This window comes from Macaca fascicularis, chromosome 4 (genome assembly GCF_037993035.2).
Source record: "Macaca fascicularis isolate 582-1 chromosome 4, T2T-MFA8v1.1".
NCBI lineage: Eukaryota > Metazoa > Chordata > Mammalia > Primates > Cercopithecidae > Macaca > Macaca fascicularis.
In genome coordinates this window covers 70380151-70407153 of record NC_088378.1, presented here as the reverse complement: position 1 = coordinate 70407153, position 27003 = coordinate 70380151, and the positions used below count along the sequence as shown (strand labels likewise).

Genomic DNA, 27003 nt, shown 5'->3' with positions numbered 1-27003 from the left:
AGATCTGCAAGTCTAGAAACCCAAAAGCCCCTGAATTCTAATACAGGGTTGTTAAACAGATGATCTGAATCGGTCTCATCAAAGGAACATGAGAGACCCCAAAAAAGAAGCTAAACAAGAAAAAATGCAGGTCTTTCAACCTAAAACCAACTTCCAATAAAATGATATAAAACAGAAAAAAAGAAGAAGAGAGGAGCTTTCTGGAGAGCTCTATATCAGGATATAAAGGCCGAAATAAATATTACAATTCATACAATTTAAATCAAAAAGAAGAATCACTATAGTGTTCTGTGAACTGATGCTAACTGCAAACTACATTTACATAATACATAATAGATAGGTGTGTATATATTTTTATATATGTGTGTGGGTGTGACAGCATGTGTATAATTATACTATTAGCTCCTTAGGGACTAGAGTTTATTACTGTTTTACACACCTACAACAATGCATGACACAGTGAGTGCTAACTAAACATTTGATGAATACATGAATGAATAAGTGAACGAAATGCACACGTCAAGAAAATGAACCAATACAGAAATACGAAAATAACTTAATGTATAACAACATCTAACAAGACTGACTCAAGATATTTTTTTGGTTATAGATACAGAGAAATAAAGACATGGCTTTGGATCAAGATATATTCCAACAGCTTATCCCACTGGAAATGACCTGGTTACAGAATACAGTAAACTATGGGAATTACCAGGTTACCAATTTGTCTTTTGTTAATAAGTACTTAGTCTAAAATTGAAGTAATCAAGCAAATCAAAAGCTCCCACATATAACATAAAAGCAATGGCAATTAAATATAACAGAAAATACTTTTCCTCATGCAGTTAAGTAATAGAAACATAACACTTCATCTTAAAAGAGAGATTATACTTAATCTTAAAAGAGAGCACAATATTTGTGGGAAAACGAGAGCTTTAGAAAATACACAGAAATATGTGTGTCTAGAAATAGAGTATACATACATCTGGAAATATATTTCTTTATATACATATATATACACGAGTATACACAGCATCTGGAAATATAAAATATCATACCTGCAAGCAAAGTACAATGGAGTTGCTCCTGATACATTTGGCCTGTTAATATCAGCACCACTGTCTAGCAAGCATTGCACTGTCTGAAGGGGAAAAAAATAATTAAAAGTAAAGCCAGAGGAATGAAACAAAAGATACAATTACCACAATTTTAGTCCATATAAGGAAAGTTCTTTCCACAGCTTGAAGCTTTACATAGGAACTGACTGGACATGTGACAATTCCTAAGGCTGAGCAAATTCAACTTTTTGTAAGCTCTAAGTTTCTCAGGCACAACACAATACATGTGGAATTCTCAGTGTAACAGAAATTGTGCTAATCTGGAAGTCTTTAGAGCAGCACTGTATCAAAAGTAGTCAGTAGTCACATATGGCTACCAAGTACTTGAAATGTGGCTAGTACAGCTAAGAAACTAAAATTTTAATTGTATTTAATTATAGCTCATTTGAATCTAAATAGTCACATGTGGCTAGTGAATTGGACCCTACTGCTTTAGACATTTAAATTTAAATTGCTTTAAATACCAGAATTCTTCACCTCTAAAAAAATAAGTACCAAAGTAAAACTTTCCCAAAGTCAAGAGAATAATTATTAAAATACAAAATTTTAAAAAGCTAAGAAACCCTTTTGCTATTAACAGTAGCATATACAGGCTCAATTTCACTGATTGCCATTAATACATACTTAGTCCCCTAAGTTCTACTCCTCCAATCATTTGACTCATACTAAAAGAGTACGCTAATATAAAATCTTAAAAATACATATCTGTTGATTAAGGACAGGATAGGGCCCAGTTGAAAACCTTTTAAAAAAAAAACTTATATGGTTTTATTCCTAAAATTCTATTGAGTTTTTCCTGCAAAAAGGAAGAAAATGTAAAAACATAAAACATGAGGCAATAGGTGGCTTGAGGCCAGTAGTTTGAGACCAGTTTATTCTATATAGTGAGACCCCATTTTTACAAAAACATTAAAAAATGAGCTAGTCATGGTAGCACATCATAGTAGTAGGCCTAGCTACTCAGGAGGCTGAGGCGGGAGGATCGTTTGAGCCCAGGAGCTCAAGGCTACTATGAACTATATTACACCACTGCATTCCAGCCTGGACAACAGAGCAGGGCTCCTTAATAGTTTGAAATTAGACATTTATTACTTCTGGATTGAACATATCTGTTCATCTTTTTTGCTGCTTTTAAACAAAGCACAATGTCCGTAAAATAATAAAACTAAACACCTAAAGGAAGAAGAACAAGAAAGAAAACAACAGCATACTGGATGAGCCAGTAAGTTTTGGAAATACAGCAAGCAAATGGAGAAATAGTAACTCACTTAGCAGATCAAAGAAAGCTGAAGTCTAACTGCCCACAAACGGAGATTCCAACAATAAGCAACTAAATTCTTACTCCAGAACACACACATTAAGAAAAAAAAAAAAAGGAATAGAGGAAATTGGAAGTACCAGGTACCTTGGAACATAGGAGTGGTTATGTAGAGCTAAAAATAGGAGGAATAGTTGAAAGTCAATAAAAGAAACAGACTCTCCCTTAGGACCTTTCTTCACATCCCATCCAGTTAGTTACTATCCCTCTTTAAATTGTCTCAGAAGATGGGAAGTTTACTCTCTGCACAAAGTGAACAGAGAGTCTCTGGAATGGGAGCCAAGAAACACAGGTGGAGCAAAGATGAGGAGCCATCGTGAAAACAACAAATTAAGTGAAAACCTCCAGCCTCCACGTTCCAACTAGGCTCCCAGAAATCCAGCAGGCAGGCTTAAAAACCTCAGGTAGAAGGAATTAAAAGCTTCCTCTCAATACTGGCATCAGAAAAGAATCTTACAGATACTGGCATTAGACAGTCCCCAGAGAAACAGCTCAGTTCAGACAGACACAGTGGCTCATGCCTGTAATTCTAAGACTTTGGAAAACCAAGGTGGAAAGATCATTTGAGGCCAGGAGTTCAAGACCAGCCTGGGCAATTTAGAGAGATCCCATTTCCACAACAAAATTTTAAAATTAGCCAAGCATGGTGCTGCATGCAAGACACTATCTGTAAAGCAAGACCCTATGTCTAAAAAGAAATAAAAATTAAAAATAAAGAAACAGCCCAATTCGGAACAATGGGTCTATAGCAGTCGTCCCCAACCAAGGTTAAAATTTCCCTCTGAGAACATGAGGCAACTTTTTTATTTTTATGACCGCGGAAGGGAAACTGCTATTGGCAGCTAGTGGGTAGAGGTCAGGGATGCAGCTAAACATCCTAAAACGCAGATGACAGCCCCCACAACAAAGAATTATCAGATCCAAAATACCAATAGTGTTGAGACTGAGAAACCTTGGTATACAGTCAAACCAAGTAGTCAACAAACTCAACTCATGTACACGACGCTTCCAGTCAACATTTGAGTGCCTCACCATTATACACGAATGAACAGACAATATTTAAAATACAACTGAAGCAGGCCTCTAACCTGAAAAACAAAAATTACAACAAATCAAAAAATGGAACTCAGAATAACAAAGACAGTAAAGGGAACCAAAGAAAACAATAAAAATTAGAAAAGTAACTGACAACCTCAAACAGAAAAGAAATTATGCCATGGAATGAGAAAAGGAAGTTGGGTAGAAAATATTCAGGGAATGAGAAATCAAAAATACAATGCAATAAGTAAAAATTCAACAGAAGTTTAAAAAGAAAATGTTCAGGAATTCTACAAAGTAGAATAAAAAGACAAAATAGAAAATAGGAAAGATGAGAAAATTTGTGAATCAATCAAGGGAGACATACTGAAGAAAATGAGAATAAAGAAAAAAAAGGGGGTGAGGGATCAAAAGGGAATAACCAAGAAATAATACAAAAAAGGTTCCCAGAACTGAAAGACATCAGGTACCAGGTTTAAAAGGCTCAACAAATGTCTAGTCTATCAAATTAAAAGACCTTCAACAAGGCATGTCAAAGTGAAATTTCATGATAACATCAGGGATAGAAGATTCCAGAGATAAACAAAAATCATGTGGGCATTAAACTTCTCAACAGCAACACAGAAATCTAAAATGTAAAAGCCTTCAAAATTGTAAGATATATTACTCTATATGCAGAATTCTACAGCCAACTACACTATTATTCAAATAGATGCTTATAAATAAAAATGTTTAACTATTTTATTTTTTAAATTACCTTCAATGCACTTTTTCTCAAGAAGCTACTGAAGTATATCCTCCTCCAAAGAAAGAGAATAAACCAAAATAGAAGACATGGAATCTAGAATATGGAGATCAAACACGGGAGAGACACTAAGATTATTTCTAGGTTTAGAGGGTGATATGGTTTAGATTTGTGTCCCTGCCAAAATCTCCCGTTGAATTGGAGGAAGGGACCTGGTGAGAGGTGACTGGAGCATGGGGACAGATTTCCCCCTTGCTGCTCTCATGAGATCTCATGGTTTAAAAGTGTGTGGTACATCCCCCCTCACACTCTTTCTCTCTCTCTCCTGCCACCATGTGAAGAAGGTGCTTGCTTCCCCCTTTGCCTTCCACCATGATTGTAAGTTTCCTGAGGTCTCATAGTCATGCTTCCTGTTAAGCCAGCAGAACTCTGAGTCAATTAAATGTCTTTTCTTCACAAATTACTCAGTCTCTAGTAGTTCTTTATAGTAGTGTGAAAAACTGACTAATATAGAAAATTGGTACCAGGAGTGGGACACTCCTATAAAGACACTTGAAAATGTGGAATCGACTTTGGAACTGGGTAAGGGGCAGAGGTTGGAACAGTTTGGAGGGCTCTGAAGAAAACAGTAAGATGTGGGAAAGTTTGGAACTTCCTAGAGACTTGTTGAATGGTTTTGATCAAACTGCTGATAGTGATACGGACAATGACGTCCAGGCTGAGGTGATCTCAGACAGAGATAAGGAACTTATGGGCAACTGGAGTAAAGGTCACTCTTGCTATGCTTTAGCAAAAAGGGAGTGGAAGCATTTTGCCCCTGCCCTAGAGATCTGTGAAACTTTAAACTTGAGACAGATGAATTAGGGTATCTGGTGGAAGAAATTTCCCCCCCTTTTTTTTTGAAACGAAGTCTCACTCTGTCTCCCAGGCTGGAGTGTATTGGCATGATCTCGGCTCACTGCAACCTCTCAGGTTCCAGCAATTCTCCCGCCTGCCAAGTAGCTGGGATTATAGGTGTGCACCACCACGCCCCACTAATTTTTTCTGTTTTTAGTAGAGATGGGGTCTCACCCTGTTGGACAGGCTGGTCTTGAAGACCTCACCTCAAGTGATCCACCCACCTTGGCCTCCTAAAGTGCTGGGATTACAGGTGTGACCCAGCATGCCCAGACTCTGGTGGAAGAAATTTCTAACCAGCAAAGCATTCAAGATGTGACCTAGCTTATTCTAAAAGCATTCACTTATACGCATTCACAAAGAGATGGTTTGAAATTGGAATATGTTTAAAAGGGAAACAGAAGGCCAGGCACTGTGGCTCACGCCTGTAATCCCAGCACTTTGGGAGACCGAGGTGGGCGGATCACCTGAAGTCAGGATTTTGAGACCAGCTTGGCCAACATGGTGAAACCCCATCTCTACTCTAAATACAAAAATCAGCCAGGCATGGTGGCAGGTTCCTGTAATCCCAGCTACTCAGGAGGCTGAAGCAGGAGAAATGCTTGAACCCAGGAGGCAGAGACTGCAGTGAGCCAAGATCACCGCATTGCACTCCAGCCTGGGCAACAAGAGCAAAACACAACTCAAAAAAAAAAAAAGAGCATAAAGGTTTGGAAAATGTGCAGCCTGACCAGGCAGTAGAAAAGAAAAACCCATTTTCTGGGGAGAAATTCAAGCCAGGTGCAGAAGTGTACATAAGTAACAAGGAGTTGAAAGTTAATAACCAAGACAACAGGAAAAACATCTCCAGGGCATGTCACAGACCTTCACTGCAGCCCCACACATCAGAGGCCTGGAGGCCTAGGAGGGAAAAATGGCTTCACAGGCCAGACCCAGGGCCCCACTGCTCTGTGCAGCTTCGGGACTTAGTGCTCTGCATCCTAAATGCTCCAGTGCCAGCTCCAGCCATGGCTAAAGGGGGCCAAGGTACAGCTCAGGTCACTGCTTTAGAGGGTGCAAGCCCAAGCCTTAAAGCTTCCATGTGGTATTGGGCCTGCAGGTGTGCACAGAAGGCAAGAGACGATGTTTTGGAACCTCTGCCTAGATTTCACAGGATGTATGGAAATGCCGGGCTGTCCAGGCAAAAGTCTGCTACAGGAGTAGAGCCCTCATGGAGAACCTCTACTAGGGCAGTGCAGACGGGAAATGTGGAGTTAGAACCCCTCACACTGAGTCCCCACCGGAGCACTGCCTAGTAGAGCTGTGAGAAGAGGGCCACCACCCTCCAGACCCAAGAATAGGAGACCCACTGACAGCTTGCACTGTGCACCTGAAAAAGCCACAGGTACTCAACGTCAGCCTGTGAAAGAAATCTAGGGGGCTGTACCCTGCTGAGTCACAGGGGCGGAGCTACCCAAGGCCTCAGGATCCCAACCCATGCATCAGTGTGCCCTGGATATGAGACACGGAATCAAAGGAAATTATTTTGGAGCTTTAACAACAGCCCTGCTAGGTTTCACACTTGCATGGGGCCTATAGCCTCTGTGTTTTGGCCAATTTCTCCCACTTGGAGCATTCACTCAATGCCTCACTGTATCTTGGAAGCAACTAATTTGTTTTTGATTTTACAGGCTTATAGGCAGAAGGGACTTATCTGTCTCAGATGAGACTTTGAACTGTGGACTTCTGACTTAATGCTGAAATAAGTTAAGACTGGAGGACTGTTGAGAAGGGAAATTGTATTTTCCAACGTGAGAAGAACATGAGATTTGGGGTGGAATGATACGGTTTGGATTTGTGTCCCCGCTAAATCTCATGTCAAATTGGAAGAGGGGCCTGGTGGGAGGTGACTGGATCATGGAGGCGGATTTCTCCCTTGCTGCTCTTGTGATAGTGAATGAGTTCTCACAAGATCTGTAGGTTTAAAAGTGTGTGGCACGCCCCCCTCACACCCTCTCTCTCCTGCTGCCATGTCAAGAAGCTGCCTGATTCCCCTTCATCTTCCACCATGATTGTAAGTTTCCTGAGGCCTTCCAGTCATGCTTCCTGTTAAGCCTGCAGAACTGTGAGTCAATTAAAACTCTTTTCTTCTTCAATTACCCAGACTCAGGTACTTCTTTATATCAGGTGAAAATGAACTAATATATGGAGGAGAAAAAAAGATGTTACTGACAAACTATCTAATGAATCTGTCTTTGTAGAAGAGAGTATGAAGAGATATTTTATAGGAGCATATAGATGAAGAAATGCTGATCCATACAAAGAAAATTGAGCAAAGCCAATTGTTCAAGAAGAATAGTCATCCTCAAAAAAGAACGTTATTACAGTATTACTGACTGAGCAGTAAATAATACTTTAACTATATACAACCAATATTGTCTAACCAAAACTTATAAATCATTTACCATAACAAGAAATGATTAAATAATATCTAAAAGTCATAAACTAAGAAAGAGTCACAGAAGCTTATCATTTGGAAATACGTACTAAAGGAAAAGTTTAAAAAGTTGAAAATTGTTGCCTCTGGTGATCATGGCTTGACAAAGAGGAAGGGTGGTTCAAAGGACTAGCATCCTTATTAGAAGATTTTAATACTAATAAAATATTTTTAGGACGTAGTATTAACATGTCTATTTAAATTTACTTCTATCTCAACATTAATTCTATAATCTATGTAATAAAAACAGTTATATAAAACTACATTATTATCTATGTAATTCCTCTAAACTGAACGAGTAGTCAAGTATAGCTTATAAATATAAGAAAAACAAGTATTTCGGTCACTATTTTATAAGAGGACTATGTGGGCCTTCTTATCATGGCTTTCCTCTGATCATTGACCTAGAAGCAGTGTCTGTAAGGTCCCAAAATAGAAGTAAGATGGAGAGTAGCAACAGTGTTCCCTACTGTTATAGAAATTATAGAAAATAAGCCTGCCAACCAAAAAAAACCCCAGGACCAGAAGAATTCACAGCTGATTTCCACCAGATATACAAAGAAAAGCTGCTACCATTCCCATTCAAACTATTCCAAAAAATTGAGAAGGGACTACTCCCTAACTCACTCTATGAAGTCAGCATTATCCTGATACCAAAACCTGGCAGAGATACAACAAAAAAAAGAAAATGTCAGACCAATAGCCTTGATGAAACTGATGCAAAAATCCCTAACAAAAACACTGGCAAGCAGAATCCAGCAGCACATCAAAAAGCTTAAACACCATAATCAAGTAGGCTTCAACCCAAGGATGCAAGGTTGGTTCAACATACACAAATCAATAAATGTGATTCAGCACATAAGCAGAAATAAAGACAAAAACCACGTATCTCAACAGATGCAGAAAAGGCTTTTGATAAAATTGAACATCCATTTGTGTTTTTTTTTTTTAAAAAAAAAAAAAACTTTCAATAAACTAGGTATTTAAGGAACATAGCTCAAAATAACACGAACCATCTATGACAAACTCACAGCCAGTGTCATAATTAATGGGCAAAAGCTGGAAGCATTACCTTGAAAACCAACATAAGACAAGGATGCTGTCTCTCACCACTCCTATTCAATGTAGTATTGGAAGTTCTGGCCAGGGCAATCAGCAAGAGAAAAAAACAAAAGGCCAAACAAATAGGAAGAAAAGAAGTCAAACTATCCCTGTTTGCAGATGACATAACACTAGATTTAAAAAACCCCACAGTCTCAGCCCAAAAGCTACTTAGGCCAATTAACAACCTCAACAAAGCCTCAGAATACAAAATCAATGTGGAAAAATCACTAGCATTCCTATACACTAAGAGTCAAGCTGAGGGCAAGTCAGGAATGAACTCCCATTCACAACTGCCACAAAAAGAATAAAATAACTAGGAATACAACTGACTAGGGAGGTGAAAGATCTCTACAAGGAGAACTACAAACCACTGATCAGAGATGATACAAACAAATGGAAAAACATCCCAGGCTCACGGACAGGAAGAATCATTATCAGTAAAATGGCTGTACTGCCCAAAGCAATTTATATAGATTCAATGCTATTCCTATTAAACCACAATTGATTTACTTCACAGAACTAGAGAAAACTATTTTAAAATTCATATGAAACCAAAAAAGAGCCCAAATAGACAAGGCAATCCTAAGCAGAAAGAAAAGTTGGAGGCATCACACTACCCAACTTTAAACTATACTACAAGGATATATAGTGAGCAAAACAGCATGGTACTGGTACAAAAACAGACACATAAACCAATGAAACAGAACAGAAAACCCACAAATAAGACCGCACCCTGACAACTATCTGATCTTCCACTAAACCTGACAAAAACAAGCAATGGGGAAAGGAATTCCCTATTCAATAAATGGTGTTGGAATAACTGGTTAGCTATAGTTAAACAACTGAAACTGAACCCCTTCCTTACATCATACACAAAAATTAACTCAAGATGGATTAAAGACTTAAATGTAAAACCCAGGCCAGGTACAGTGGCTCACGCCTATAATCCCAGCACTTTGGAAAGCAGAGGCAGGTAGATCATGAAGTCAAAAGTTCGAGACCAGCCTGATCAACATGGTGAAACCCCGTCTCTACTAACACTACAAAAATCAGGCAGGCATGGTGGCACGCACCTGTAATCCCAGCTACTCAGGAGGCTGGGGCAGAAGAATCACTTGAATCCGGGAGGTGGAGGTTGCAGTGAGCCAAGATCGTGCCACTGCACTCCAGTCTGGGCAACAGAGCGAGACTCTGTCTCAAAAAAAAAAAAAAAAGCAAAACTCAAAACCATAAAACCCTGGAAAACAATGTAGGCAATACCATTCAGGACTTAGGCATGGGCAAAGATTTCCTGACAAAGATGCCAAAAGCAATTGGAACAAAAGCAAAAACTGAAAAGTTGGGATCTAATTAAACTAAAGAGTTTCTGCATAGCGAAGAAAACTATCATCAGAATAAACAGAAAACCTACAGAACAAGAGAAAATTTCTGCAAACTATGCATCTGACAAAAGTCTAATATCCAGCATCCACAAGGAATTTAAATTTACAAAAAACAACAACCCCATTAAAAAGTGGGCAAAGGACATGAACAAACACTTCTCAAAAGAAGACATATATGTGGCCAAAAATCACATGAAAGAAAAGCTCAACATCACGGATTAGAGAAATGCAAATCAAAACCACAATGAGATACCATCTCACACCAGTAAGGATGGGTATTATTAAAAAGTCAAAAAACGGCTGAGCGTGGTGGCTCACGCCTGTAATCCCAGCACTTTGGGAGGCCGAGGCTGGCGGATCACGAGGTCAGGAGATCGAGACCATCCCAGCTAACACGGTGAAACCCCATCTCTACCAAAACATACAAAGAAATTAGCCGGGCATGGTGGTGGGCGCCTGTAGTCCCAGCTAATTGGGAGGCTGAGACAGGAGAATGGCGTGAACCTGGGAGGCGGAGCTTGCAGTGAGCCAAGATGGCACCACTGCACTCCAGCCTGGGGGACAGAGCAAGACTCCATCTCAAAAAAAAAAAAAAAAAAAAAAGTCAAAAAACAACAGATGCTGGCAAGGTTGTAGAGAAAAAGGAAGGCTTATACACCGTTGGTGGGAGTAAATTACTTCAGCCATTGTAGAGGACAGTGTGGTGATTCCTCAAAGACCTAAGGACAGAAATACCATTTGACCCAGCAATCCCATTACTGGGTATAAACCCAAAAGAAATATAAATCATTCTTTTATAAAGACATATGCACACATTTGTTCACTGCTGCACTATTCACAATAGCAAAGACATGGAATCAACCTAAATGCCCACTGATGGTAGACTGGATCAAGAAAATGAGGTACACATATACCACAGAATACTATGCAGCCATAAAAAAAGAATGTGACAATGTCCTTTTCAGGGACATGAATGGAGCTGCAGGTCATTATCTTTCACAAACTAACACAGGAACAGAAAACCAAATATCGTATGTTCTCTCTAATAAGTGGGAGCTCAATGATGAGAACACATGGATATAGAGAGGAACAATATACACTGAGGCCTTTCAAAGGGGTAGAGGGTGGGAGGAGGGAAAGGATGAGGCAAAATAACTAATGTATACTAGGCTTAATACCTACGTGATGAAATAATCTCTACAACAAAGCCCCATGACACAACTTTGCCTATGTATCAAACCTGTACTTGTACCCCTGAACTTAAAAGTTAAAAAAAAAAAAAAAAAGAAATTATAGAAAATAAGTCTTCAACTCTCAACTGGCTCAGGAGAGATGAAAGCCAATACACTGAAAATATATATCAATACGCAATTAAAACCTAGCAATCCAGAAACTGTAATAAAGGAATTTTAACAAAATATACTATACATTTATATAAATTATAATGTTAAAAACTATGTAATGATATAATGTAAATAGCACTAATATGTACCCAGACAGTGTGCTAATAAGCATTTATCATTTCATTTAATGCATCTTGTGAGAAAGGTGATATTCTCTTCACTTTTATAAGCACAAAACTGAGTGTCAAAGAGGTCATGTAATCTGTACTCCAACACACAAACAGTGAAGCAGGGATTCAAACCCAAGTCCATGTTCATAATCACTACTCCACTGATCAAAACATAGGCATTATAATTCTTCCGAATTCAGATTACTAAATAGTATTATGCCTAATCTGACGTATCTTCATAAACTACATTAATCACAGATAATCTAGTAACTCCCTACTAAATAACTATTACAGAATAAAGCTTAAGTACCTAGACAGCTACTTGTGTATGGTTTTAAAGTAATGCTATTTTTATGCCTGTAATCACAAGGCTTTGGGAGGCCAAAGTGGGAGGACTGCTTGAGGCCAGGAGTTCAAGACCAATCTGGGCAACATAGTGAGACCACCATCTCTAAAAAAGAAAGTTATAAATTTTTTTAAAAATTATCCAGGCGTGGGCCACGCATGGTGGCTCACGCCTGTAATCCCAGCAGTTTGGGAGGCTGAGGCGGGCGGATCACAAGGTCAGGAGATCAATACCATCCTGGCTAACACGGTGAAACCCCGTCTCTACTAAAAAAAAATACAAAATTTATCCAGGTGTGGTGGCAGGCGCCTCTAGTCCCAGCTACTCGGGAGGCTGAGCCAGGAGAATGGCGTGAAAACAGGAGGCAGAGCTTGAAGTGAGCTGAGATCGCACCACTGCACTCCAGCCTGTCTCAAAAAAAAAAAAAAAAATTAGCCAGGTGTGGTGGTGTGTGCTTATAGCCCTAGCTACCTGGGAGGCTGAGGCAGAAGAATCACTTGAGCCCAGGAGCTCAAGGTTACAGTGAGCTATGATCGTACCACTACACTCCAGTTCAACAGAGTGAAACCCTATCTCTAAATAAATACAAAATAAAAAAGTAGGCCAACCGTGGTGGCTCACACCTGTAATCCTAGCACTTTGGGAAGCTGAGGCAGTCGGATCACTTGAGATCGGAAGTTCAAGACCAGCCTGGCCAACATGGTGAAACCTTGTCTCTACTAAAAACACAAAAATTAGCCTGGCGTGATGGTGCATATCTGTAATCCCAGCTACTTAGGAGGCTGAGGCAGAAGAATTGCTTGAACCCAGGAGGCAGAGGCTGCAATGAGCGGAGATCGCATCACTGCACTCCAGCCTGTACTCTGTCTCCAAAAAAAAAAAAAGTAATGGTATTTTTAACCATATATTTTTTATAGTGCTTCTGTATTTCTATTTATACTGTAGAGCTTACAGTATAAAAACAATTTAGCCATTAGACTAACATATTCCTCTACTGTTCTCAACAAACTGGTGAGATAAATTCGAAGCAAGTCTTAGAAAAAAAGCGTGATTTACAATATAAACCTTGTATGTGGTTGGTGAAAAAAGTAATTGTGGTTCTTGCCATGACTTTTAATACATCCTACAAAGACATTAATTTTTTTTAAGAGAGAGAAACACTTGATTAAAATATTGGAGGCTGGGCGCAATGATTCACACCTACAATCCTAGCACTTTGGGAGGCCAGGTGGATCACCTGAGGTCAGGAGTTCAAGACCAGCCTGGCCAACATAGTGAAACACCGTCGCTATCAAAAATACAAAAATTAGCTGGGCATGGTGGCGGGTGCCTGTGATCCCAGCTACTTCAGAGGCTGACGCAGGAGAATCGCTTGAACCCGGGAGGCAGAGGTTGCAGTGAGCCAAGATCATGCCATTGCTCCAGCCTAGGCAACAGAGAGAGACTCTGTCTCAAAAAAAAAAAATAAAACAAATTGGAAGTTACTTGCTCCAGTATTTTATTTTCCATTCATAAATCTTTCTACTTTTCTATTTTTTTAAAAAAAAAGCCCAATTAAGATCCTCAAAATATGCAACTATTAAAAGAAACATATTTTTAGTAAAGTTTTCAATAGCTGCACTTGCAGATAAAATGTTCCTCCAATCCCCCAATAAAAAATAAAAATCAAAAAACAGAAAAACCTACTTCCCTTAGAATAAGAATAAAAATGTATAAAGGAATTTGAAAGAATAAAAAATTGCCTTGCAGCACTGAAATGAGTGCAAAGTCATCTATCTTTGTGACTTAACAAAAAAAAGATGTTTGCTTGCTGTTTTCTTTTTGAAAAAGCTCTAAACAGGAAGGGAAAGGAAAATGCAAAATTCAGTCAATTATTGATTAAATGGCATAATAAGAAAAGCTGCTAGAAAGTCACAGACAATCTGAATCACAGTTTTAAAAAACTCTCCAGTCATTTATCTGAGGACAGCAAGTAAAGATAATTCAAGTACAGAAGGAACTTAAAATGTACTCACCTCAACAATTAGCAGACTGCACAGTGATGAGTAGTAAGGAGAATAAGGAAGGTCTAATTAGTGTTAGGCGAGGGGACAGAGGCTGTTAACACTTATCTAACCCATCCTATTATTATTCTGGCTGTTTCTACTGAGCCTTGTTCGGAGGGTGAGCCCTCCTGAGTCTCTTACTACTCCTTAATTGGACATACACTAGTGTGCAAAATGGATTCTCATTCTCAAATAATCCAGAGAAACAATATTTCAGTGGTAAAGCAAAAGGTCTAACCACAATAACAAATTATTTTCTTGTTGACAACACACACATACGATATTGAGATATCATGAATGACAAATAGGTATATAGAACTGTAATGAGGTATTTATTGCCTGGTCTTAACAACTGGAATTTAACAACGGAGTTTCAAGACTCCACATACACTCTTCCAAAGTGCTACAAGATAATCAATGTTTTCAACTATGTGAAAACTGTTCATGTGTGCCCAAAGGTTAAAACTTAGGTAGAAGAAAATGTACTCTGAGCATTTATTAAGTTAAAATAAATACATAAAAGTTCTTGAAGAAACAACACTACCTGAGAGTTTTAAATTGTATCAAAGCATAAGGCACAACATAATTCAAGAGAATAAATTCTAGATTAAACTTTTAAAATCCCTAAGGATTCTCAAAAGGAGATATTTAGCAATAGATACAAATGGATACAACCTCTTGTAAGAATCAGCACTATCAATATATACTCCACTTAAAGATATAAAAGGAAAAAAGTGACAAACATTTAGAAATGCAAAGAAAATGGCAGAATATATTGATCAAAATGATACTGCATTTGAGTGGTTTTGAGGCAGAAGAATAGGGTCTGGAGGCAGGGAACCTAAGGCCATTTCACCTTGACTTTCCAGAAATAAATTGAAAGGAAAACCCTAACTTTCCACGCCTAAGTAACAAAAGGACCAGAGACTACTCCCTTTTTCAAACCCCCACCTCTTTTGCGAGGCAGATGGGAAATTGAAAGTACCACTGATAGGTTGCAAAAAGCAACCAATCAGATGTTTGCATAGGAGTGTAACTCTGTAACTTCACTTCAGCCTCTGATTGGTTGCACATAGCAACCAACCTCTGATTGGCTGCACATAGCAACCAGTCAGACTAACTGAAGGTAGCTATGTGCAACCAATCAGACTGAGGGCCAAGTCTTCAATTGCACAGAAGTGCAACTTCCTAACTTCACTTTAGCCTCTGATGAGTTGCTTCCCACAACCAATCAGATGTTTGCATAGGGGTGTGACCTCTGATTGATTGCAGGCCACCATTTCATTTACATGAGGTGAATGCCAAGTGGCCAATGGGAAACGTATATAGGGTATTTAGACCCCAGAAGATTCTGTATCCAAACCCTTGAGCAGCTGCTCGGGCCAATTCCCACCCTGTGGAGTGTACTTGTTTTCAATAAATACCTGCTTTTGATGCTTCATTCTTTACTTGTTTGTGCACTTTGTCCAATTCTTTGTTCAAAATGCCAAGAACCTGGACACTGTCCACCAGTTTCTACCATCTTTCAACAAAAATCTATACCCATTATGTACTATGCCCTCCTCTAGATAGTGTGTTACACACTACTCTAAATCAGGGGTCCCCAATCCCCAGGCTGTTAGGAACCAGGCCACACAGCAGGAGGTGAGTGGCAGGCACGTGAACATCACTGTCTGAGCTCTGCCTCCTGTCTGATCAGCAGTAACATTTGATTCTCATAGGAGCATGAACTCTATTGTGAGCTGCCCATGAAAGATTTAGGTGTAAGTTCCATCTGAAGTAGAACAGTTTCATCCCGAAACCATCCCCCCGACTTCTAACTGTGGAAAACTTGTCTTCCACGAAACTGGTCCCTAGTGCCAAAAAGGTTAGGGACCACTGCTCTAAATTATGTGCTATGCCCTACTCTAGATACTCGAGTTCAAACAATGAACAAAATAGACAAAAAAACCTGCCTTCATGAAGTATATAGTGGAAAGGGAAGATAAAGTGACAAGATATAAATAAACAAAATTTGTAATGTACTAGATGGTGATCAGTGCTATCCAGAAAAATAAATCAGGATTTTCTATGATTTGGATTCAATTCATTTTAGCAAATTTCTTGCCCCTAAAATCCCACAAATACTTTTGTGAAAACTGCACTAATCTATAAGCCATGAAGTCCAAAAAACCTAACAATTGTGATTTACAATGATGGTCACAGCTTCTATTTTTAAAATTATATGGCTTCTCATTTACTTGCTAAAATTAAGTGCAGTAGCTTACAATTTACTAAATGTAAACATGTAAAAGCATGCCAACATAAATATGTGACTGATGGCTGATTACCTATGTATTTTTCAAATTAATATAATTTTAAGAGCTACACTACATTAATATACATAATTTTAAGAACTATATGCCCAAAATTGGATCGACAAAGCACACTTTTTAAAAAATTTAGAATTGCAAATTCCCGGCCCAATTCTGCCCCTTCTCTACCCACCAAAAAAACTATTCTAGTCATTGATTATCTAGAATGGGACTCCCTCCTCCTTACAGGATAAGAAACTATTGTGGAGGAACCGAAAAAGAAAAGCATAGGGGATTTTCATATGGCCTTCAAGAGAGCCTTAAGAAGAAATGACATATTTCAACAGACTTCATAACCTTTCAAGTGATAAAACAATATCCTGAGTAAAACGAACGTACAAACCTAATGTGTAGGTCAATCTCAAGTCATTTAATTGAAGGCAGTGACTAACCAAGACCACCTGTGCCCAATACACTGATAAATTACAAAGCAAGAAATCCAGGGCAGCCCTACTTTATCAATGTCAACTCTCAAAACACTGATCAAAGTAAAAAGGAATAGATATTCAATAATAAAACTCTAAGTAAAAATCAAAGTTGTGGTATTATCACTAGCTAAAAGGAGACCAAACAACAAAGTGTCCTTACTTAATTTTTTAATTAAAAATAATTCTGATGACATGAGTTATGGCAATGCACAAATAGCTTATACACTAAGTAAAACTCCCAACTCACTAATCAGTGACTGGTTTACACACATCTTTTCTAGAAACCTGTCCACTTTCACCTATTAAGAACTTTGAACTCTTACGATGTATCCAGTAAAAATCATTATCATCCAGTTGTGTTATAAAAGTAACAGTGGTAAGAGAACTTTCTACTATTTGCTTCAACTTCTTAGAAAGGATTAAAGGAGAATTCTAGCATTAGAATAAATACAATTACTCTGACCCTAGAAATATACTCTGAAATGTTAGGCTACCTACCTTTATGCCTCAAGGCTGAATCCAATTAATGTCTGGAAAATGTTTTCAATTAAGTTTGCACGGCTGTCCAGTAATGGATGAAAAACTTGGAAGCTGGCTAAAGACACCAAGAGAGCTGACTGAATGTAGGGTTGAGCACTGTTTCTTAACAAATCTATGATTTTAGTTAAAAAATGCAGTCAGTTCTATCTAATATAGTCTATTATACGAAGGGTTCAACTATCATTTTCTATTGTTTGTGAAGCTTTGTATTTAGTTACAAAAACTTAATAAGGTTTATTCTGATAAAAATGAAATTTATTTTTAAATAAATTACAAATTAGTCCCTAACTAATCCTGCCATGTAATCTAACTTACAGAATTTTAGACTGAACTATTTGACAGTTCTCTACGGTTTCTAAATCCACGTTATTCTGAAAAGACTGCAGTTAATCATTTTTGGCAATTCAACACATTTATAAATCTTAAAGAAAAAGTTACCAAAAACTAGGTTTAATTTATGGTCCAAAGAGTATTAATAAATTATACCTACAGGGAACAGTGTTAGGTTTTACTCAACTTTCTAAAACTGAAATTAAAAATCAACAAGGCCCAGCTTCTTGTATAAGCATAAATGAATAAAGGGTCTAGATACTGATCTGTGTACTTTTACAGAATCACATCATGCATATTAATAACAATCATAAGAGCAGTAGTTATTACTGCTGTTAAATGCCTTCCAAAGTGTTCACAACATTTTCCTTAATTATATCACCAGTAAAATTACATCATCTCCAGTTGAATAACCAAACTTTGAAATGATTTTTTGAAATTAGTATCCAAAGACATACCAGAATTCTGATATTATACAGCTAAGAATGGAGTTTAACAGTTGATCTAAGAAAAGTTACATAAAAATAAAATTATTAAGAAGTTGTTATGATTCCTTTCATCTGATCATTATTAAATAGGGATAGAAGTAGTTTAAAATCACGGTGCTATTATGCTACAATGACAAAAAACAGAGTGCACTCTCCAACCGCCCAAACCACTTCCTCCCAACAAGAGGAAAATGAGACCTTTATCATGTTTACCGCTAATGCAAAGCTGCATCTATATGAAATCATAATTAAGATTACTCAATTTCTTAGTTATGACAAAAATGAATCTTTCTTCCAAATCTTTTATTCTTAAAAAATGTAATATAAATTTGAAAAAGCACTTCTTGTCACCGAAGCAAGAATATAGCATTTAGCTATATAATCTACAAAGTTTAAGGGTGCTTAGCTAGTTGCTCAAAATGTTTTCATGCACTCCTCAGATTTACTCTAAAATGAGATGAGAAGGCGAATTTCAGAGGATTTATCACCCATGCCTCTGTGAAAAGAGCTGATGTGCTTTATTTCTTAATGGAGTTTCTTCCCCATTTAAAGTTTTCTATTTTATTCTATAAAATATATATAATCAGAATTATGTAAGCTCCTAAGCTTAAAAATAAAATATTGAAACTTACATGCACTGGTATAGGTCTACATGGACATCAGTTCTGAAGACTTTTTAAAGAATTTATGGAAGAAGTGGCTACTGAGACAACAAAAAGGCCATACTGACTTGCCACTGAGTCACTAGGATACCTGACAAAGAATTATACACTCAGTGTTCAACTTATGGAAAGATATACAAATGGTTTTTAATAAATCAGTAACCCTTATCCTATAATAACATCATATTTCATAGCCCAGTAAATCACATCAAACTCAAGATAAAACAATTAATGCTTATACACTGAGATGTGAATGTGTCCCAGAAATATATGAGTAATTCTGAAATAGGCAGTATTAGCACAACTATGAACACAGATTTGTAGAACTATAGTTCAGCCAGGAGGCAAAGAAATAGACTAATTTTTCAAGATTCCCTTTTGTCCTAATTGAAAAAGGAATAAAGATACATACAATGATTGAGAAAATAATCAGTGCTAAGCATTCCCTTTACATTTATATGATCATCGTAGATAACGATTCAGAAAATAATCAGTCCTAAGCATTCCCTTTACCTGTATATGATCATTGCGGGTAACTATAATTGACCAACTATTATGAATCCCGTTGGCCATTACAACCAACCACAAGTCAACATGACTTTTTCTACCCTTCCTCCTCTACTCTGTCTGCAAAATCTCATTCTGTGAAACTCATCACCACAATGAAGTCAGGCTCCCTATAAATCTTCTCAGAATATAATTGTTCAAAGGCATCTGACTATGAGGAATTCTCCATTACTTTACCACATTTGCTTTAGGTTGTAAACCATATGGAGTATATTATACTTATACCACCTAATTTTCAGTAACTTCAGAAGGCAATTCTAAATTTTTAATGCAGCCTGTAATGCACATGTTTTGAACAAGGTTTTCTTAGTAATTCTTGCTTCTGTACTGGTTCAAAGCAGCTAAAATTAGCTTTTACAGATCTTTTTCTAATCTGAATCCCAGTATTTTCCTATCCAAGTTCCTGGGCAACAGGTAGGGTATGCAAGTCTTAGTAAATGACACTCTGCTCATCCGTTATAGCAAAGGGTGTTTATATTAAAGTAGGTGCTCTTCTGTCCTGTGAGAGCTATTGGCTAGACTCATTCTCTAATACGCAATAGTGCCTTAAAAACCTGGGTCATTCAAGATTAGGACATTTCACGTCTTTTTTTTCCATATAGAATACTTTTTAAATTTAATAATGTTGACTCTAAGTAGTAAAAACTAATGAGAAGAATATACCTGAAAACACTGCATTGGTTTTCAGATGATAAAAGACAAAAAATACAAATGAACAATGCTGTTCAGAAAAAATTCCAGGAAACAGAAAAAGGATCCTATATCCCTCCACTTTTTCAACACCATATTAAACATAAGACCATAAGACAATGTCAACCTTTGTCTACTATCTTGAAGAAGTCCAATATTCTGTGAATTGTGATCATACATCCTGAAATCAGGTTAAGGAAAAAGTGTTTGAAGAGATGAAAGTCCAGATTCCACTAGGAATTCTCCCTTCTCCCAACAAGAGATAAGACTCGGAAAGTTTGCAATAAAAATAAATAAACAAACTTTGTATCCTTGTAGCTACTGGTACAGACTTTGCTTTGAGTTGATTTCATTGTTATTATGGTCAGCAAGAAAATAAATTACATGCTTTTTTTTTTTTTTTTTGAAGAGATGAGGTGCAGTGGCAATTCACTGACATGATCCCACAAACTGACCAGCATGGGGGTTTTGACTTGCTGTTTCTGACCTGGTCTGGTTCACCTCTCTGGCAATCTGGCATCCTGAGAGGTCACCATATTCATGCCAAACTTAGTGTGGACATCCAACCAGCATAGCGCACTATGACCCACAACTCCTGGGCTAAAGGGATCTCTCTACCTAATCTTGACCTCTCCACCTCAGCCTCCCAAGTAGCTGAGACTACTGGCACACACCTGTACATTCTATTACCAATAATGTTAAATGTTAAAAAAAAAAAAAAAAATTAAAAACATAAACAGGGTAGAAAATTATAGCAAAGCAGAAACTCAATCTAAAATCTTAACTTTCAATCTTTATATAAGGCAGTAAACTCTCTTAATGAGAGAGAAATAGCAATTTCAAAAGCCAAATGTCAGGACACAGGAATAACAGGCGAGCACCATCCTAAAACAAATGCATGATTTTAGAAACCTAGAGTAAGAAGGAAAATAGCCAGGCACGGTGGCTCACACCTGTAATCCCAGCATTTTGGGAGGCTGAGGCAGGCAGACCACTTGAGACCAGGAATTCAAGACCAGCCTGGCCACCACGGCAAAACCCCATCTCTACTAAAAATACAAAAAGTTGCTGGGTGTGGTGGCGCACACCTGTAATCCCAGCTACTTGGGAGGCACAAGAATCATTTAAACCTGGGAGGCAGAGGTTGCACTAAGCTGAGATCGTGCCACTGCACTCCAGCCTGGGTGACAGAGTGAGACTCTGTCTCAAAGAAAAAAAAAAAGAAAGAAAGAGGCCAGGCACGGTGGCTGACGCCTGTAATCCCAGCACTTTGGGAGGCCGAGGCAGGTGAATCACGAAGTCAGGAGATTGAGACCATCCTGGCTAACATGATGAAACCCCATCTCTACTAAAAATACAAAAAATTAGCGGGGCGTGGTGGCACATGCCTGTAGTCCCAGCCACTCAGGAGTCTGAAGCAAGAGAATGCCGTGAACCCGGGAGGTGGAGCTTGCAGTGAGCTGAGATCGCACCACTGCACTCCAGCCTGGGTGACAGAGCGAGACACCATCTCAAAAAATAAATAAATAAATAAATAATTTAAAAAAGTAAAAGAAAGAAAGAAAGAAAACAACTGTTACTTGGACCACACACAATCCAAGTAGAAAAATACGATAACCTGACTCATACTATTTAACCAGTGTCATTGCTCACTTTCCTCACTACCTAATCCTCAAAATTGAGGCTTAATGGCAAAAGATAAAATAAAATATGAAGTTTTATTTGCTAAAACTGAGAACAGAATGAACATTATAAATGTTAAAATTAAGTGTGAATACATGACATTAAAAAATTTAGTATATTCGGTTATTAAAACCTATGAATTGGAAATAAAATCAAAATGCAAATTACAAATATTTTGAGCACATATAAAAGCACTATTTTCATAAAAGCACTATTTTCCTGTTTTTGTTGTTGTTGTTGTTTGAGACAGGCTCTCACTCTGTCACCCAGGCTGGAGTATAGTGGCACAGTCTTGGCTCATTGCAACCGCTGACTCCTGCGCTCAAGCAATTCTCCCACTTCAGCCTCTGGAATAGCTGAGACTACTGGTGCATGCCACCATACCCAGCTAAATTTTTTTGTATTTTTAATAGAGATGGGGTTTCGCCACGTTGCCCAGGCTGAACTCCTGAGCTCAAGCGATCCACCCATCTCAGCCTTCCAAAGTGCTGGGATTACAGCTGTGAGCCACGGCTCCCAGCCCGAAAGCACTATTTTCTATTTCTTCTAACCATACACAATATATTTATCAGAAGTCCATATGGGCCAGGTGCAGTGGTTCACACATGTAATCCCAGCTACTCGGGAGGCTGAGGTGGGAGGATCACTTGAGCACAGGAGTTTAAGGCCGCGGTGACCTAGGATACCACCATTGCACTCCAGCCTGGGCAACAAAGTGAGACCCTGTCTCAAAAAAGAAAAAGTCCATAAGATGCAGAAAATAAGATTTTGCTATTATGCTTCATGTTCCCAAACATGCACAGTGAAAAACTTTTCATGAGTTCAATTTTAAAAAACAAACACATGCAGCTTAAAGTCCTCATGGCTGAACTTACCGTCTTGTGACCGTTCTGGCAGGCAACATGCAGTGCTGTCTGCCCCATGGCATCCTCAACATCAACATCACTGACATGCTGCACAAGGTCATGGAGTAGTTCTGTCCGCCCATTCACAGCCAGCCAGTGTATCTGTGAAGCCATTTAGTTACTTAACGTTTGTGTAGTAGTGTTTTATATAAAAACAGCAAAATAATGTTATTTCTTAGCTGAACGTGACTTGCTCATGCAAATCTAAAGGCATTTTAAGTCCATGTAATGGTTTAAAACTAAAGGTATTTTAAGTCCATGTAATTTTTTTCCTTTTTTTAATTTGTTTAAGTTTTATTTATGGGTTTGGGGTTCTTTTTAGAGTTGGGGTCTTGCTATGTTGTTCAGGTTGGACTCAAACTCCTGAGCTCAAGTGATCCTCCTGCCTCAGCCTCCTAAACAGCTGAAACTAGGTTTTATATGAGGAAAATTTCTGTATCAAGATGCAGATTACATTACCACAGATTTCAAAATCAAGAACCCAATGCAGCTGGAAGTGGTGACTCATGTTTGTAATCTCAGCATTTTGGGAAGTTGAGGCAGGAGGATTGCTTGAATAAAATGAGTTCAAGATCAGCTGGGCAACGTAGCAAGAACCTGCTTCTATAAAAAATTTAAAAATCAGCTGGGCAGCCAGGCGCGGTAGCTCACGCCTGTAATCCCGGCACTTTGGGAGGCCGAGGCAGGCAGATCACGAGGTCAGCAAATCACGACCATCTTGGCCAACATGGTGAAACCTTGTCTCTACTAAAATATAAAAAATTAGCTGGGCATGTTGGCGTATGCCTGTAATCCCAGCTATTTGGGAGGCTGAGGCAGGGGAATCGCTTGAACCCAGGAGGCGGCAGTTGCGGTGAGCTGAGATCGTGCCACTGCACTCCAGCCTGGCAACAGAGCAAGACTCCGTCTCAAAAAAAAAAAAAAAAAAATTAGCTGGGCATGGTGGCATATACCTATGGTCCTAGTTTCTCAGGATGCTAAGGTGGGAGGATCCCTTGAGCCCAGGAGTTTGAGGCTACAATGAGCTATGATTGTGCCACTGCACTCCTACCTAGGTAACAGAGTGAGAACCTGTCTCAAAAAAAAAAAAAAAATTGTTTTAAAATAACTCACAATGGTTCAAAATAGTAAGTATACTAAGCTTCCAATCATCAAATACTCTGCTTCTCAGATAATCCTGGACTCTATGCATAGCTTGTCTCTGGAGAAAAGGTATTAGATATTTTTCCTTTCCCAGAAGCAAACGTTAAGTTAAAAAGTAATTAACATTGCAATGCTATCTCCCTTACTTCCTATATTTTACAAGTAACACATGTATCTTGCATAAATAAAAAAAGGAGGATAAAAATATATATAAAACACCTATGAGTCTACCACTCAAAGATAATCAATGTTAAAACTTTGGACTATGCTATCCATTAATTTTTCACATGATTTTTTTTTTCATTAAAAAGAAAATCATGAAATCCCTGTTTTAAAATGGCAGGTTTAATCCATGCATCAGTCTCTACTTCTTCCCTAAACCCCACAGAAATGACAGTAAAGAGTATTTCCTTAAAGACTAGATCCATAAAGATACAGAGAGAACAGCAAGTTTTGGAAGCAAAGAAAATAGATGATGCTTTTTATCTTGTCAGATTATACTTGTTGACTTGTCAGAATGTTACACCAGTATTAGAGAAACCCCCCCAAAAAAATGTGATTCAGATTACAGGACTCCCAAAAGGCTCAAGAATCAATAGTAAGCACCATGCACCTTTTGAAAAGAGGTTGAAAGTTTATCTAACAAGATTTAGAGCCTCATCTCTCTAACCCTCCCCAACTGTGCAAGGCCAGTAATGGCCCCTCCTCAATCAGATAGAATGCAAGAGGCTTGAAAACAGTCTCTAGGTAAGAGACACCAGGCACACTGAACCAGGAATACCACATTAAGAAGGGGAGATTAAGTGCAAGTTTAAATACTGAATATTGATTTTACAAAGCATTCTTCTCTATCCAGCACACAGACTGTTAACATCTTCAGGGCAGTTGGAAGAGTCTTCTCTGAGGAGTATGACCAGCTCAAGAGTAAATGCCTAAAGAGATCGACACTGGAAAGGTCCAAGAGGCAAATGTCCAAGGAGATCATCCTACACTGAAGGCCCTAGTGAACAAACCTCACTCATGCTGACAGTCTTCAAATAGCTTTTTCCATTTCCACCAAACATTTGATAAACGCATCTAATTTGAAAGACAAAATACAAAAATTTTTTAAAGCAAAAAGTAGGGGGAAAAAGGAACCATGAATATTCAAGAAAAAACGATATTTAATACTGTCAGAGAGAGAACATACTGATTGCGTCCTTGAAATGAGAAAAGGATACTATTTTTTGAAAGAAACAAGGAAAAAAAAAACTCTTGGAAATTAATACTATGATAGAGACGTGCAAACTCAAAAGAAGCTTTAGAAGAAAATATTGAGGAAGTCTCCCTAAAAGTAAAAAGATAAAAGAAATGAAGAAATGAGAAAAAGTAGGAATATTAAAGGGCTAGTGTGAATAGGTCTAACGTTTAAATAACAGGAGTTGGGGAAAAAATAAAACTGAGAAAAGACAGAAAAAGAAATCATGAAAGTAATAATTTACGAATATTTCTCATAAGTTCCCATTACATGAGTTTCCAGGCTGACAGGGTCTCAATATTATCCAGCTAAATGGATAAAATAAAGCCAAACCAAGATATAATAATCACAGGATTTTAGAACACCATGGACAAAGTAGATTCTGTAAGTTTCTAGAGAGAAAAATCAAAACAGATTTCATATAAACAATCAAGAATCAAAATAGTACTAAACTTCAAAACAAAGTAAGAAGACAACAAAGCAATGCTTTCAAAATTCTAAGGAAAAATGATGTCTCGTCTAGATTGTCAGCTAAACTGTCAATCACATAATCAGACTCAAAGACTTGAGTCATATCAAACATGCAAGATGGCAACACATCTCCCATGCACACTTTTTCTCAGGAAACTGTCAGGGTTGTGCTCTATCAGAATGACAGAATACTTACCAGAAAAGATGGATATCAGACCCATATAACAGAGAACCCAAAGCAAGAAAAAAGCAAAAGGAATCCCCAGGATGATGATGAGACATTCCAAACAACTGTGCAGCAGACCTAGGTATCAACCAACCCAGCCAAGAGAGCACAGAAGTCTCCTTAAGAGACTCCTTCAAGACATAATCAAGGACATGAAAGGTACTGCATACTATTAAGAGGATATTTATAAAGCTGAGAGAGACTTTGGTAATGAATTAGTAATAAGTTATAAGAAAACTTTAATAAAGCAGTACGGCACAAAACAGATATCAAAGACATACAAACTGGAAAAGAAAGAAATAAAGGCCTGGCGCAGTGGCTCATGCTTGTAATCCCAATACTTTGGGAGGCCGAGGCAGGTGAATCACCTGAGGTCTGGAGATCAAGATCAGCCTGGCCAACATGGTGTAACCCCGTCTCTATTAAAAATACAAAAATCGGCCGGGCGCGGTGGCTCAAGCCTGTAATCCCAGCACTTTGGGAGGCCGAGACGGGTGGATCACAAGGTCAGGAGATCGAGACCATCCTGGCTAACCCGGCGAAACCCCGTCTCTACTAAAAAATACACAAAACTAGCCGGGCGAGGTGGCAGGCACCTGTAATCCCAGCTACTCGGAGGCTGAGGCAGGAGAATGGCGTAAACCCGGGAGGCGGAGCTTGCAGTGAGCTGAGATCCGGCCACTGCACTCCAGCCTGGGCAACAGAGCGAGACTCCGACTCAAAATAAAAAATTAAAAAATTAAAAAAATAAAAATACAAAAATCAGCTGGGCGTGGTGGCGCACACCTGTAATCCTAGCCACTTGGGTGGCTAAGGCAGGAGAACTGCTTGAATCCAGGAGGCAGAGGTTGCAGTGAGCCAAGATTGTGCCACTGGACTGTAGCCTGCGTGACAGAATGAGACTCTGTCTAAATGAATAAACAAACAAAAAACTGTCTCTACATGCCAACAACATGACTGTCTATGTAGAAAATCCCAAGCAATTTGCCCAAAATCGCCTAGAACTAATAAGCGAGTTCAGCAAGATTGCAAGACACATAATTAACACACAAAAACCAATTGCATTTCCATCTGAACATGCATAAACTCAAATTAAAAATACAATGCCATTTACAATTATGCCAAAGAAAATGAAATAGTTATATGCTTATGAAAACATGCACAAAATCCCCAGACTGTGCTGTACAAAATTCTAATGAAAAAAATCAAAGACCTAAGTAAGTGTGGAGACATACTGTGTTTATGGATTAAAAGACTCAATCAACATAGTAAAGATAACAATTCTCCCCAAATTGAT

General features: G+C 38.3%; 1 protein-coding gene across 9 annotated transcripts in view; it reads right to left on the bottom strand.

The window, feature by feature from the left end:
- The window catches only part of HACE1 (HECT domain and ankyrin repeat containing E3 ubiquitin protein ligase 1), a 127319-nt gene that overhangs the window by 76716 nt on the left and 23600 nt on the right, over positions 1-27003 (bottom strand). For 5 of the 9 annotated variants that reach the window (XM_005552267.5, XM_065543667.2, XM_074037391.1 and 2 more), the window contains one exon: positions 1059-1141. In XM_005552267.5, coding sequence (XP_005552324.1) covers positions 1059-1141 — 83 coding nt within the window. Of the gene's footprint in view, positions 1-1058; positions 1142-22599; positions 22732-27003 lie in introns of all 9 variants that reach the window. The other 4 variants (XM_005552264.5, XM_045391283.3, XM_065543666.2 and 1 more) reach the window with 1 other exon arrangement.